Source organism: Pyxicephalus adspersus, chromosome 3 (assembly GCF_032062135.1).
Source record: "Pyxicephalus adspersus chromosome 3, UCB_Pads_2.0, whole genome shotgun sequence".
Classification (NCBI taxonomy): domain Eukaryota; kingdom Metazoa; phylum Chordata; class Amphibia; order Anura; family Pyxicephalidae; genus Pyxicephalus; species Pyxicephalus adspersus.
The window spans coordinates 21,728,843-21,742,484 of record NC_092860.1 but is presented as its reverse complement, the minus strand read 5'-3'; the positions used below and the strand labels follow the sequence as shown (position 1 = coordinate 21,742,484).

Here is a 13,642-nt window from a genome sequence, read left to right as displayed (position 1 = left end):
GACCAGTCAAATCGATCGGACTTTTCAGTCTGAGCGGTGACCAATCAGTAACTGTTTAAGTAGAGGACTCAAAACACGGCACATGCCTAAACCATATTCTGATTAGGGTGGGATAGATGGGAACTCTTAGGATTTGCTTGCATTTGTTTAATATTTACTAACACATTTGACTGACCGGTTACTTGCATTCAATTATGGGATCGCTGTTCAGATTGGAAGTTAAAATCGGCTGGTGTATCAAAGCCTTGTTTTTTTGCAAAATCATATTATTTATAAGACGCTGTGACCTTTATTAGGCAGGACACCCTATCCAAGTAACACACATGTACGGGTCGCTGTCAGCCTCCGTGACATAAATCTGAAACGCTTTCTATGTCTGGTCAGTGTACGGAGAGTAAATTGAACTGGCGGCTCATGTGAAATGACAGCGTGTGCTCAGCAGACACTGATTAAATGACAAGAGCGCTGCGGAGACTCCGGCCCCTGTACGACACTCTGCAGGGCTGATGCAGCAGGCTAATGCAGTCACACACTATGCAGACACACCGCTGAGATGTTCTAGCTTCTCTCTCCATCACATCTACTGTCACACGTTACTATTTCTCCATCCACATGCCAGCGCCCATGAAAGATCCTGAGGATGAGAATTCTTTAACACGAGGTTACTTCTATATTACAAGACTGATGTTCACCAATCCAATTTAGATCAGCAATAAATCAATAAAAATTAATTACAGGATGTATATTATCACATTTAAGTTGAAATGTTAAACATAGTATTATACAGCAGGAGCTTAATGCTGAATAAAATACATGGATTTTTTGGTATCCAATTTGACTTCTTTTTATCCGCTATATAACAGAAAAAAGTCTGGGAGTGGCAGCACTTGGGGCATGGAAGAAACTTACTGACTGTAGGGATGAGTAAAGAGATAACTAAAGCAATCAGCTACTGCTCCTTTATTATCCAATCACAGACCAGAGAAGGCTGGGTGATCTGTATTACTCCAATGGTGGCTGAGAAAGTTGGAGCCCATGCTGCAGGCCTGTATAAATCTCATGGCTGGGTGGAAAGAAAGACAAATCCTTTGGAAGGTAAAACAGCCCCAGGATATGTATTTAACTACATCTTTTATCTTGAAATCAGCTATAAATAAAGCTATGAAAGAGGCTTCTATGGACATAAATCAGCTTTGCCAAACACGTGAGTATGACTTTCCTACGTCTTGGCTCTAGTAACCATTTGGTAACGTCCTGAGATAGGAACAGGAAACTGAGGGTGAAGTTATCCATGATGTATCATGTTTCTTGTAAGATACAACATACTGTATATTTCATTTTATCCTTCGTTATATAAACCCCAATGCAAAAAAAAAAAAGTATAGCCAAACCCCACGCATTCAAGTCCCAGCCAACATGACTCTGAAATATGTGTGATCGGTAGCTGCGTATAATATCAGAAAAAATAAGGATGTATAATCTTCTTTCTAATATATATTTATATATATATTCTAGATTGTAAGCTCTTCAGGGCAGGGTCCTCTCCTCCTCCTGTGTCACTGTCTGCATCTGTCTGTCATTTGCAACCCCTATTTAATGTACAGCGCTACGTAATATGTTGGCGCTATATAAATCCTGTTTATTATTATTAATAATAAACATGCAGAGTTTGCTTCCTTTTACACATATATACCGTAATAAACTATACAGCCAATTACCGAGTAGAAAAAGACGGTGATTTATGACTAATAAAGAACGCTGGCTAAGAAATAAGCACATCAAGAATTAATTACAAGACTTCAAAGCTAAAATATGATCTGGTTTATTCAATTATCTACCAAAGGCTCTCTGATGTGAAGATGGGAATGCAGACTAACTATTCAATGCAAACTTTTTTTATGTAACCGTATTCAAGGACACTGCAGTCACAAGAGACGGTACTTGCTGCACAGCCATTGCATGGATCATCTCGGGGTCATTTTATATAATATATATAATATATACATAATATACAGATATAGCTATATAGAGAGATAGATATGTATATATGAACTTTCCAAAATAAAAATTCTACATACATAAACACAGATATTTTTTATCTGTTATATGTCAGAAGAAGGAACAGCATACATTCACTATACATCTTCCTATTGCATTATTATTTCACTATATCATGTCAGCTATATACAGTAGATGGAATTCTAAATAACAGAAGAGGAAACTTTTTATGATATGGAAAGAGCAATAAATATTTGCACTGTATAATATAAGGCAGACGGATATAAAGGGATCTATTATAAAGCCGTGAATATGACATTCCCTGGTGGAGAATTTTCCATGACCATGTGTTTCAATGGTACGAACGGATTCTCTACCTGAGAATGTTTCAGTGAACGTCAGATTCACTGCTTTATAAAATACATTTTGGATTTATGACTATGCACAATCTATCAGTGTTTCTGGACCTTTACAACAAGGAGGAACCCTTAAAAAAACGTTCAGGTCCTCAGGGAACCCCCGGCTATAATTACTATATCCATAGATCACGGTATATTAGTGTGGAGGTCAGTAGGAAGAATGTCACTTACATTGCTGGCCAGTGGGAAGAATGTCAGCCTTACACCCTCACCTAAACTGACCTGAGAGGTACAGATTGCTCAAGGTTCCGGAGGATCCCTGATCTATATAGAAGGCTCCATAACAGGACAGGGTCCTTATGAAAAGAAAGTGATCGTTTCAGTCCGTGAGATTTAATTATCTTTTCTTTATAAAGTGCCAACATTCCTCAGCGCTGTACAATGTGACGATCACATGTCTGACAATACCGATCTTTATTCTTGTGTAAGTTTTGTGATTGGAGCCTGTGCATGGCGTGGATATGTAAGTGGCCCCAGATGTGTGGCCAGCACTCACCGGATTTCGGGGGGTATCTGTAGACGGAATTTGACGGCATGTCCACCTCTTCAACACCTGCGTGCTGCCGGCTTGTGAGCGCCCCCATCCTCCCGGGGATGATGAAGTACGTGCAGGGTGCTAGTAATGATGGGCCATGTCACCTGTCAATCACTGACAGGAAGCGAGACTGACACCCGGCACTCCGACCTCCGATTTCCTTTAGGAATCTTAAAGTTAAAGTAGATGTAGTCAGACACACAGCTAATATCAGAGTACTGTCCTTCTTATCTAGGTCAGTCCTATACAATGCAATCTACAATTACAAGAAATACTTTTCTGCTGGGCTTTGGCCACCATGGATCCTTTAATTATTTCTTGGACTGGATCTAAGCTGAAATGTCATTGATTTTACTTAATAAACTGCAGAACAATTGCAAAAGCATAAAAACTGAAATATATTGCTATGCTGTGCCACCCAAAGCACTAAACCAGCCCACAACATATTGTATTGCAGTGATGGATCAGACCTGATAAATCCATAGCCACTGAGCATCAGACTGTACTCCCCCCTAATGGTGACCACCCTGTGCTAGGACCCCGCCCTGTCACACTGATCCCGGTCCTTGCCCCATCTAATGGCAGAGACCCAGCTGACATTACCTGGCCGGTTCGATCCCTGACACCGGTCCCTGCAGCAGCTGCAGAACACATCCGTGACGTCACTGGAGCTATAAATCTCCGCCCATTAGCTTATGTCCGCCAATAGAAAGAAAGGAGGCGGGGACATCATTCCTATGACAACTACTTCTCCTCACCCGGGAACCACGTGTTTAAAGCCCAGTGTTGGGGGGAAGGGCTGGTTGGTGATGGGAGGAGACAGCAGGCTGGACGTGTTCTGAGCGGTGTGTGGACTGATCAGCAGAAAGGGGCAGCAGGGTGTTTTCATAGTGACAGGAAATGCTAAGGGATTTAGTATTGGCTGCTATTAGACAGTAAGGTAATAATATACAGGGCACGTTAGAGAAAAATGGCGACTAAAGGTCACCGGTAATGTGAATGGAGACTAAAGTTGTACTCCCTCTAGCGGCCGGTATACTGTATTGCATTATATATTGGGCAGGAGAACACAAAGGTAGAAGTTGGTCCAGCTCTCTCTTTATTTAACTTTCTATTTTTAATCAATAGTTGTTTTTTAGCAACTCACCTGTCCAAGTGTGCAACTAAATCTTACACATTTATTTCATTAAATATGTTCTCCTGTAATTAGGATTATACATACACATTTTTTGTTTATTGGTGCTCTTATTTTTTAGATTTATTATTATATATCAAGGTAGGAAAGAAACCTCTGTACCCACACCCCTGATAATCAATCACTCTCCTTTCTTGTCACTTACCTACTGTCAATCAACTAAACTCAAAAATGCCTAAAAAAAAAAAAAAAAAAAAATGCAGCGCAGCGGTCAGGAGGTGTCCTCCATCTGGTCGTCACGGTATCCATCTCCGAGCTGGCGCTCCGGGCGCCGCTATCTTCTCCTCTTCTTCCTATATCACCCGACCCAGGTGCAAGAACAGGTGACGTAGATTGAAAGAAAAACTTGGTGGCAAATTTTTCTCTTCTCACGAAAAGGCTCCTTGAGGTGCTTGGGCATGCGCAGGAGGAGCACCTAAGAGCCTCCTGGGATGCGTGACGTAGGTATCCTGGGAGACTTTGCGCTCCCATTCATTCTTGATTGCCTAGGCGATCAAGACATAGGTGCAGTGCTGTACCCTTTTTTGTAATAAAAAAAAGGATGTTTCACCTAAAAAACAAACAAACAGAATTTTTAAGGGTTGTCTACCCTTTTATGTAAAGTGAAATTTCTGAGTTTAGGTACACTTCAATCAACCAAATACCTATCAGTCACCTCCCTGTCAATCAATTTCATACCTATCAATCATTTCCTCATCAATCACCCATGTCAATCAATCATCTCCCCTGACACTCACCCTCTGTCAATCACCTTTATACCACTACAATGGCTTTCAGAAGCGCCATTCACCTGAACTGTTCTAAACTTCTTTTTTAGGTGAATAGCTGCAAAAGTGGTTAAAAGGGTGTTAAGAAAAATCTAATTGTGGCAAACAGCAAATGCTATCTAGTGCTTATTACAGGGGAGATCAGGGCATGTAAAAATGGCGTTATTTATCAAAGTGTCGATCAGGCATGAAGTAAAAGGGGAGTTCGTTAATGGATCATAGTTGTCATCAACTATCAGTTGATGTGAATACAAGCTGCTCCATACAGAGTACATACCTTGCTGCTTTGTTTGGCCACGGGCAATAAAGACAAATAACTGATACTTCCTGGTAAGGTCCGCAGGTGACTCCTCTTCCTCAAAATAAAGCAGAGGTATTTGCATGTAGGCTAAGTTGTCACATGGGTAAGTGGGCACTTGGTTGGTCTTTTTCTCCTCACTTCAGGTAGTAGGGCAGTGATGGTGGAGCCATTAGTATGGTTTGTCCTGTAGGTGAGAGCAATGTCTTTTATGATGTTATCATTGGCAGACCTGTGAAATAACAATGATTGGTGTTCACTTTTTTCAGCGCAAAGCCAAACTAATTCATCTTGAGCATATATCCACCAAAAAACATTTTTGTCTTAGCTAGAAGAGAGTGGAAAGAGAAGGGAAAGATAAAAGCACATTTTATGTTTTTAGTGCTATGTGGAGCTTTCTTACAGAAATATAACCTCCTTTACTGGTCTATTGACAACATTTTACCAAAAAGAAGTGAGAGGAACTCTTAAACAAAAACACAGACAGAAATAAAAATGGTTTTCTTTAGTAGAGAGGGGAAAGGCTAGAACCCATGTCAGATTTTATTGAAGGTGAGGGTAAATCTCTCTAACAGAGCTTCGGATGTTTCTATGTTCTAATATTTCTATGTTCTAATATTCCTATAGAGAACTATATTAATTTATTTTTTTCCAAATGTTTTTTTTGGAAAATTTCAAGAGACATAACAAGAACAGTATAAACCAAACCATTATTGAACACACATCATTGGGAGTGTCATAGAAGTATTGAACAAATAGGAGTCCCATAGAAAGCTTATTTATTAAAGCGCCCCTTAAAGCGTTTTTATTAAATACAGGTAGTCCCCGGATTTCATACAAGATAGGGAATGTAGGTTTGTTCTTAAGTTGAATTTGTATGTAAGTCAGATCAGGTACATTATTTTGATAAATGAAATTAGGACAGATGTTTGTCTGAACATATTATTCGGCAGTGTGGTGTCAGTTACTGTATAAAATCCTCACTGTGAGTTAATCACAAACAAAGCAAAAAAAATATATATATATTATGGACCTCATAACCTGGACCTCATTATGGACATTCATTAACCTCTGGATCAAGCTGTGCTTTGATATGCAAAAAGAAAAAAGTGCACAGTTTGTCTTGGTCATTAAAGCTCATCACCCACAACCTCAGCTGTGTTTAGCATAATATTTGTTCTGAAAGTCCTGCAAACCAAACCCCCTCCCTCCATCAAGCCTCCGTCCTGCACACAAGCCAGCAGGGAAGCCTCGTTGGTATCTAGGAGTCATCCGTATGTCGGATGTTTTTAACTGGGGGACTACCTGTATAATGATCAGAGAATCTCAAAATAACACCAGATCTTCTGGAAGCATGTGTCTAGGCCACAGACCGGGAGAAGATTGGTACCAGGTGGAAGACCGTAATATGTAAATCCTATATAAATCCTGGTACTATATAAATATTAATAATAAGACAAAACATATGGGAGAGGTAAAAAGAAAAAAAAAAAGTGAGAAATTGATGCTACTGAGGGAAGGCCCAAACAAGGCTTCATCGTCAAGAAGACACAAATAAAAGAAGATGGGAAGGAATAGGAGATACATGGGGACCAGATTAGGTCGAATGTTTTCATTCGGTCCAATTGCTGAGCTCTTCTTTTCTTAGACATGAATCCAGGAGACACACCACTTCACCTCCTAAAAATTAATGGGAAGGAGACTTAGCTATGCATAGTTTGGCAGCAGTAAGGATGTGTTGCACAAGGTGAAATTGGTTGTTGAAGAATGGTGGTCAACAAGATAAATACCTCGGACCAAAAAGTAGAAGGCATTCCCACCAAGTATGCAAGAATGTACCTAGTTAAGGGCTGCCTCAAGAGCATTTGTTCCCATGTGTGTTGCAATGTACTTTTAATATTTGCAAACCGAGGAGAAAGGAACAAAATCTAAAATAAAACTTGAGGTTTGACAATTTGTCACATAGGAAAAGAGTTGGAAGGGGGACCTCTATTTAAAAGCTACATATTAGAAGTGTGCTTAAAAATAAAGGTAGAACACTTTCATTGTATCTCAGAAAATTATATAAAAAAAAATAAATACATAAAAAAAATAAAATACAAATAAGTATTAATAGCACAAGTACAAAACATGTCACAAAACATGTTGGACATGTCAGGAGCAAATGTATAAGTTATATATTAGATAGAATATCATGAGCCAATATAAAATACCTATATTATGCTGCACAACATTATCCAATACCACGATACCATAGCCGATTTTGCAGCCCATTCTTTAAATGTAGGCCACAGTATTAGGCCTGAAGAACTATAAGTTGTTCTCTCTTCCTACTGGACATGTGACTTTGATAGTTCTCTTTGATAGTTTTAGGAAAATTAATAAAGCACACTGCTGCATTTTTTTAGTCGTGGTATGACCACAACAAAGCATTATAAATCGGTTTAAGTCACAAAACATACTAGTATAAGGATCCTTATTTTAAAAAAGTAACCAAATTTTTAGCCTAACTTCACTTTTAGAAATGAGTCACCTGAATGAAATAATGATTATTACCCTTGTGGTAAAGCCTTGAGAATTGCGTGTTTACTCTTTTTTTTATTTCCATTAAGTTTTACCAGTTAATGAAATGTAGAAAAATTCACCTATTCCCCCACAAAAATAAAGGCAACCTGCCATCCATTTGTTGCAAAGTGAGGAATTCTTTCCTTTCCCACTAGATGGTGCTGTGCCAATTAAAGGTATGAGAATATCATCTGCAGCATTATTAAGAAAGAAAGTCATCCTAGAGAGCTGTAATTCACATGGCTTCCTTCTTCTTTATCTCCCCACAGACAATTCATGACTCATGCATTGAAGTCATTGTAGGTGTCAGGTTTTGTTGGGGAATTTGCATATTGAATAATAGGTACCACAGTGTTGACATAATTGAAGAATGGAAGAGTTCAAAGGGAACTTGTACTAATAGCAATAAAAATGCTGTCATTGCAGACTTGTTGCCCTAAAGCTGGTTGCCTGGCAGTGACTGGCACCAAAAAAAAAACAATGGCAGCCAACATACAGTAATAACATCAGCACTGGTTTGGAGGTCAAATCAAAACTGATTTTCTCATGTTCTATAACACAAATGATCTCTAGTGGGGACAAAGCATTTCATAGAAAACTAATAGGTGTTCTATCCCTTTATCATGCAGTACACCATAATCATATTACAAAGTGTTGTCTAGAAGCAAGGTCCAATTGTAGCTGCTGCAGAGAAAAAGAAGAGGAAGGGCCCCTGAGGTCAGCAAACCAGCAAGAAGACTGCAGGAAACAGAAACTAATAGAAATGCCAAGAAAATGAATGTGAATAAATAGATGCATGGAGAAAATAAAAGTCAGATGGACTCAGTCGGTATATCTTTTTCATAGGTTTAAGTATTTTTTACTTGTTGGTTATGGTGGGTCACTCTTAAATGATCTTTTATGCATTACTGTGTTATTGTTTGTATCTGTCAGTCATTTGCAGCACTGCATATTAAGTCAGCTTTTTATAAATACAGTATAATAAGAATATTATTGTTTGCCAACAGTAGATGGCGCTGTGAACTCATGTAAAGCGTGTAACAAACTTTCTGTCAGGAGGAGTTTTTACACACTTTACCTGAGATTACAGCGCCACCCATTGGTGTGACACAAGAATAAACCAAGAATAATTTTCTAATAGCATTTTGAAGGAAAAAAATCCTAAAGGAAATAAAAGGGGAAAAATCATACTCAATAAAATTTGCTTGATTTTAAGCAGCAGGAAAAGAGGCTGTTTCAAAAAGGGAGGTTAAGGAAAAAAAGGAGTTGGTCTTTAAAAGAGAATTGTACTATGCTGATGTCAAAGTTCAACTCCAATTGCTGGCATATAAAAAGAAAAACCCCACTACCTTTTTATTCACCTATATCTACAGTCTGTAATCTGTTTCGGGCCCAAGTCTCCTCTCTTGTGGAGACATGGACACTTCCTATTGGCTGTCAAGTGCCGGGGTCCTCTAAGGATCTCGAGGCAGAATGTTAGCATTCATATCACAGGGCATCAGAAGGGGCTAATAAAGGACTGGCAGGTGCAGACACATCTACAGTAATGGATTACTGATGACCCGCACCCAGAGATGGCACCAGTGATGAACCTGGACAGCAAGCTTAGGTGAGTAAGGGGTAAAAAGAAGCAATAGGAGGAGGTTAATTTATGCCTAAGAATAGGATTTAAATAGGCTTTAAAATCAAGTAGCATCACAACTGAAGCTGTCGAATAAACATCTGTCAAATGTTTCAAAGGAAACTTTGATTGTCAGCTCTTCTAGCAAGGAATATTGTAGTTGCCCTATGACATGCTGTTTCCTGCACATCCTGTACACATTCACACACGCTAGCAGCTCTGCAAACATTCCGCAATCTAAAAAACGAGAGAGGAAGTGAGTCACCCTCCTACACAAAGGACTTGTTTGCAGGGTTTTTCTGTAGGGGTATCAAAGATTTTTTTATGAATAACACAGGATCCAGTACTGTCTACAAAACAGCTTACAGTAGATTTCACAGAATAGTGATGTGAAAGTTTTGCAGGAAAAAATAACAAAAACTTATTTCATGCTATGTAACTATGCTACTCCCTGTCCAGCTGTAAAACACATGATCACTTAGATTTGTATTGCTTTCACTTTGGACCGGATGTCTGCCTGGTCATTTATTTTATGAAGCTGTTTTGTTTACTGTATTCTATACACCCCGGCTTTGCAAATCTGTACATCTCAAAGTTATTTTTGAAGTTTTTTTTAGAGCGAGGCATTTAGGGGGATATGATCTCCCTATATAAATGGTCCATACAGAGAACTCGCTTCACACTTATTCACTTTAAAGTCATTACTAAAGACAAGGAAAGTTTAAACTCTGCATGAAGAAAGGATTTTTTACAGTAAGATCTTTGGAAATGTAAAATTAGCTCCCTCAGGAAGGTTTTTTTTGGTTGCTTTAAGAAGAAGTTGGTAGCTTTTCTAGAAGTACAGGATATAACTGGGTATTAAAGTATTAAAGAATGACAACAGACTATAGATCCAGGGATCTTCCATTTGCCTCATGGGATCAGAAAGGAATCTTTTTACCCTGTTGTAGTAAATTGAATTTGGTACTTTATAGGTTTGGATCCACTATGGGTCCACTATGTGTATATGGTTTTATCTGGGATATGCTGGTTTTTAGTATGCTATTTTCCTTAGTGGTTGAATTTGATGGATATATATATTTTTTCAGCCTTACTATATACCTATGCAACTAGCATTGAAAAAAATAAATAAATAAAATGCAGTAAAGCATCATCAGCAAAGAAGACTTTATACCCACCTGTACCTCTGCCTATTCCTCCAATCTTAATTCTGGCCCAAAACTTTATAATAAACACTTGGCAGTGTCAAATGCCTGTGACCCCTTTGCTGTGTTTCTTTCTGCTGACCTCTATGTCACCACAGTGTCCTATAATGACAAAGTGGTCAGTGAAAAGAACCACAGCTTGCAGAGGACCAACCATTCACTACTTCTGATGTGAAGAGGATATTGGGCAGCAGGATAAGTACTTTAGGCTATGTTCACACTGGCAAAAAGGCTGCTGTTACCAATTACTCTTGCCAGTCAACTTTGCCCCTGAGAAGATGCTATAAAAGAATGAATGGAGGTGGCAGTGAGCGGTACAGTACTTTTAATTGCCACTTGCTGTCAAATCACTGACTAAGTTAGCAAGGTGTTAGCTGCTGGGAGTTACATGGGATCACTTGGTCCTGAGGCAGGTCTGTAACCTTGCCAGCCTGCACCTCCGCACTGGTTGTTAAAGAACTAGCACTTGCAGACTTGACCGTGGGCATCAGTAAGTGGTCCTGAATCACTCACTGACGCCCCAATTCCTTCTCCACTGGGTAGCATGATGGCTCAGACGTCTGGCCTTTGCAGCACTAGGTTCCCAGGTTAGAATCGCAGCCAGGACTATCTGCATGAAGTTTGCAGGTTCTGTGTGGGTTTCCTCTGGGTACTCCGGTTTACTCCCACAATCCAAAAACATGCAGTTAGGGTAATTGGCTTCCCCCAAACATTGCCTGTAGACTGTATTAAAAACAGATGACTATGGAAGGGACATTAGATTGTGAGCCCCTTTGAGGGACAGTTAGTGACACAACTATGGACTTTGTACAGCGCTGCGTACTGTTTGTGCTATATAAATACTATATATTAATAATGATAAGACGCTACATGTAGCATCTTCCTGAAGCTGTAGGTCAGTGCCATGAGGAAGCAGTAACCACATAGTAACTTCACTATAACCTCACAGCCAGTCTGAGCATAGCCTTGGTAAAAAAAAACATTTCTTTTACAGGTAGGGTGTGTGTACACATAGGCGCTATAAGAGCCCGTCATAAGGTTCACCAAAACTCTAGCAAACTGAACTCAGGCGAGTTCTCCCATCACTATTTATGAGGCACTGATGCTGGTAGAACTTTTACCTGGTTTTTAATCAGTGCTATTATTCAGAAGGTGTTGAGTAGGGTTGGGGTCAGGGTTTTGTGCATGTCACTTGAGCCTTAATATGTCTTTATGGAGCTGCCAATGGTCTCAAATGTCTTTGTATGCTGTAACCTTTACGGCAGACACCTAAACTAAATAATTTGAAGAGGCGTCCAAATGTGTTTGGCTATATAGTGTATATGTACTACCATCTTCTACATCGGGCAGCTCCATCATGACAGTCCTAAGTCCTGTACAGATGTTAGTGAAATCTTTGTGATCGTTTCCAGCGACAGTAGAATAAACAAGTGCTGGCCATCCATCTCACAGCTGTATATAAACCCATCACATAAAATGATTAAATAAAATGAATAATGATGAAATTTACAAATAGAATGTATTATCACAGTAGCCTCTAACAAAGCAGGTTCAGCGTATGGAGAATCACTTAAACAATAAATACATTGTTCATTAATAAAACACATGCATCTAGCTTCATTCACTATTTAACAGTGAATTTTGCATTAGGCAGGGCATGTTTATGCCTAGAGGCTGCGGAGACGACTTTCTCCCTGAACAAGACCTAATTGATGTGTATGTGAAAGGAGAACAAATACAATTGTTTACATTTGGTTATCTGTTTGGTGTTCGCTGCAAGCCAAAAAGATATCTTTTCTAAACGTGTGTACAGATGCTAGGTTATCATGGCTGGGGACCGTTTCTTTGTTACAGTCTCAAGTGAAAATCTGTGTCAGTACAGGTGTCCTGCAACTTTGTTTAGTGATTCACCACTACAGCTACTGTATGTACACACATAGGAAAATTGTCACTAGAATGAATGTTTCCAGTGACAGGTTATTGAACAAGCACTGTACACACAAAGCCCACATTGTTCCTGATCCTCCAGGATGGTTGAAACTTGGAAGACTTTAAGACATAGGCCCTGATTTATTAAAGCTCTCCAAGGCTGGAAAGAATACACTTTCATCAGTGATGCTGGGTGATCCAGCAAACATGGAATAGATCTGGTCCAGGATTAAAAACATTTGCTAACAAATAGTTAATGACTTTTAGGAAATCCATTCCAGGTTTGCTGGATTACCCAGCCTCACTGATGAAAGAGAGGCCTGTAGCCGTAAGAAATTAGGCACAGGGCCTACATGACAGGTTGCTAGGCCTAGTCCAGGGGTCTTAGGGGGTTAATAAAATGTAGTGATGCTAGAGGGGGCTGGGCTAGTATGGAGCGTGGGGTAGGAGGGGATTAGGAATAGGACAAGTTAAAAGGGGCTAGACAGAAGTGAGAGGCCCCCTTTTGGAAAAAAAAAGTTTCCCGTCCAGCCACCCCTTCTGTTATGGTTATAATTTGAAAGTTTGGCTCGTTTTAGCGGTTGGGGTCTTGGAAAGCAAGAACCCAGTGCTTTGAAAAAGTTGTGGATTTTGGTGGCGGGGGTAGTCTTTGGTGGGGTCTCCAAAGGGGTGTCAATTCTTTACTTCCATACATCATTTTCCTGGTATTTCTGAAAAAAGTTATCTGCCATTGATATGTTGGTAAATACTGTATATCAAAATTAGTATTGTAGTTGTAATTACTGTTATGGTAATGAATGTTGTTTATTACTTAGGTACTCCCCCTAGCACCTCCCAAGAAAAAAATACAAAATATAATTTAGTTTAAAGAAGAATCCTTTCCTTTTTTTTTTTTTTTCTTTTCAAAGGAAAACTTTTTTTTTCTTTAGAAATAATTATAATACAGACAATCCAATTATTGTTGTGAAATGAAAGCAGCCCAAAATCATAACAACTAGCCAGAATGGATTGCAAAAATTAATATTGCACATCCGCACGTTAATATGAAATTATGTAATAAAAAGTCATCAAAACTATCAATCTACCTTTATCACACAACGTGCAGTAGAT

At 39.2% G+C, this 13,642-nt stretch overlaps 1 protein-coding gene across 4 annotated transcripts in view; it reads right to left on the bottom strand.

Annotated features, from left to right (window-relative positions):
• RNF157 (ring finger protein 157) overlaps positions 1–3,650 on the bottom strand; it is a 54,757-nt gene extending 51,107 nt beyond the window's left edge. For 3 of the 4 annotated variants that reach the window (XM_072403841.1, XM_072403839.1, XM_072403840.1), the window contains exons 1-2: positions 3,556–3,650; positions 2,914–3,122 (exon numbers count right to left, since the gene is read on the bottom strand). In XM_072403841.1, coding sequence (XP_072259942.1) covers positions 2,914–3,001 — 88 coding nt within the window. In that variant the 5' untranslated portion in view covers positions 3,002–3,122; positions 3,556–3,650. Of the gene's footprint in view, positions 1–2,913; positions 3,123–3,555 lie in introns of those variants that run through there. The other variant, XM_072403843.1, reaches the window with a different exon arrangement.
• Between the last annotated feature and the right edge of the window lie 9,992 nt (positions 3,651–13,642).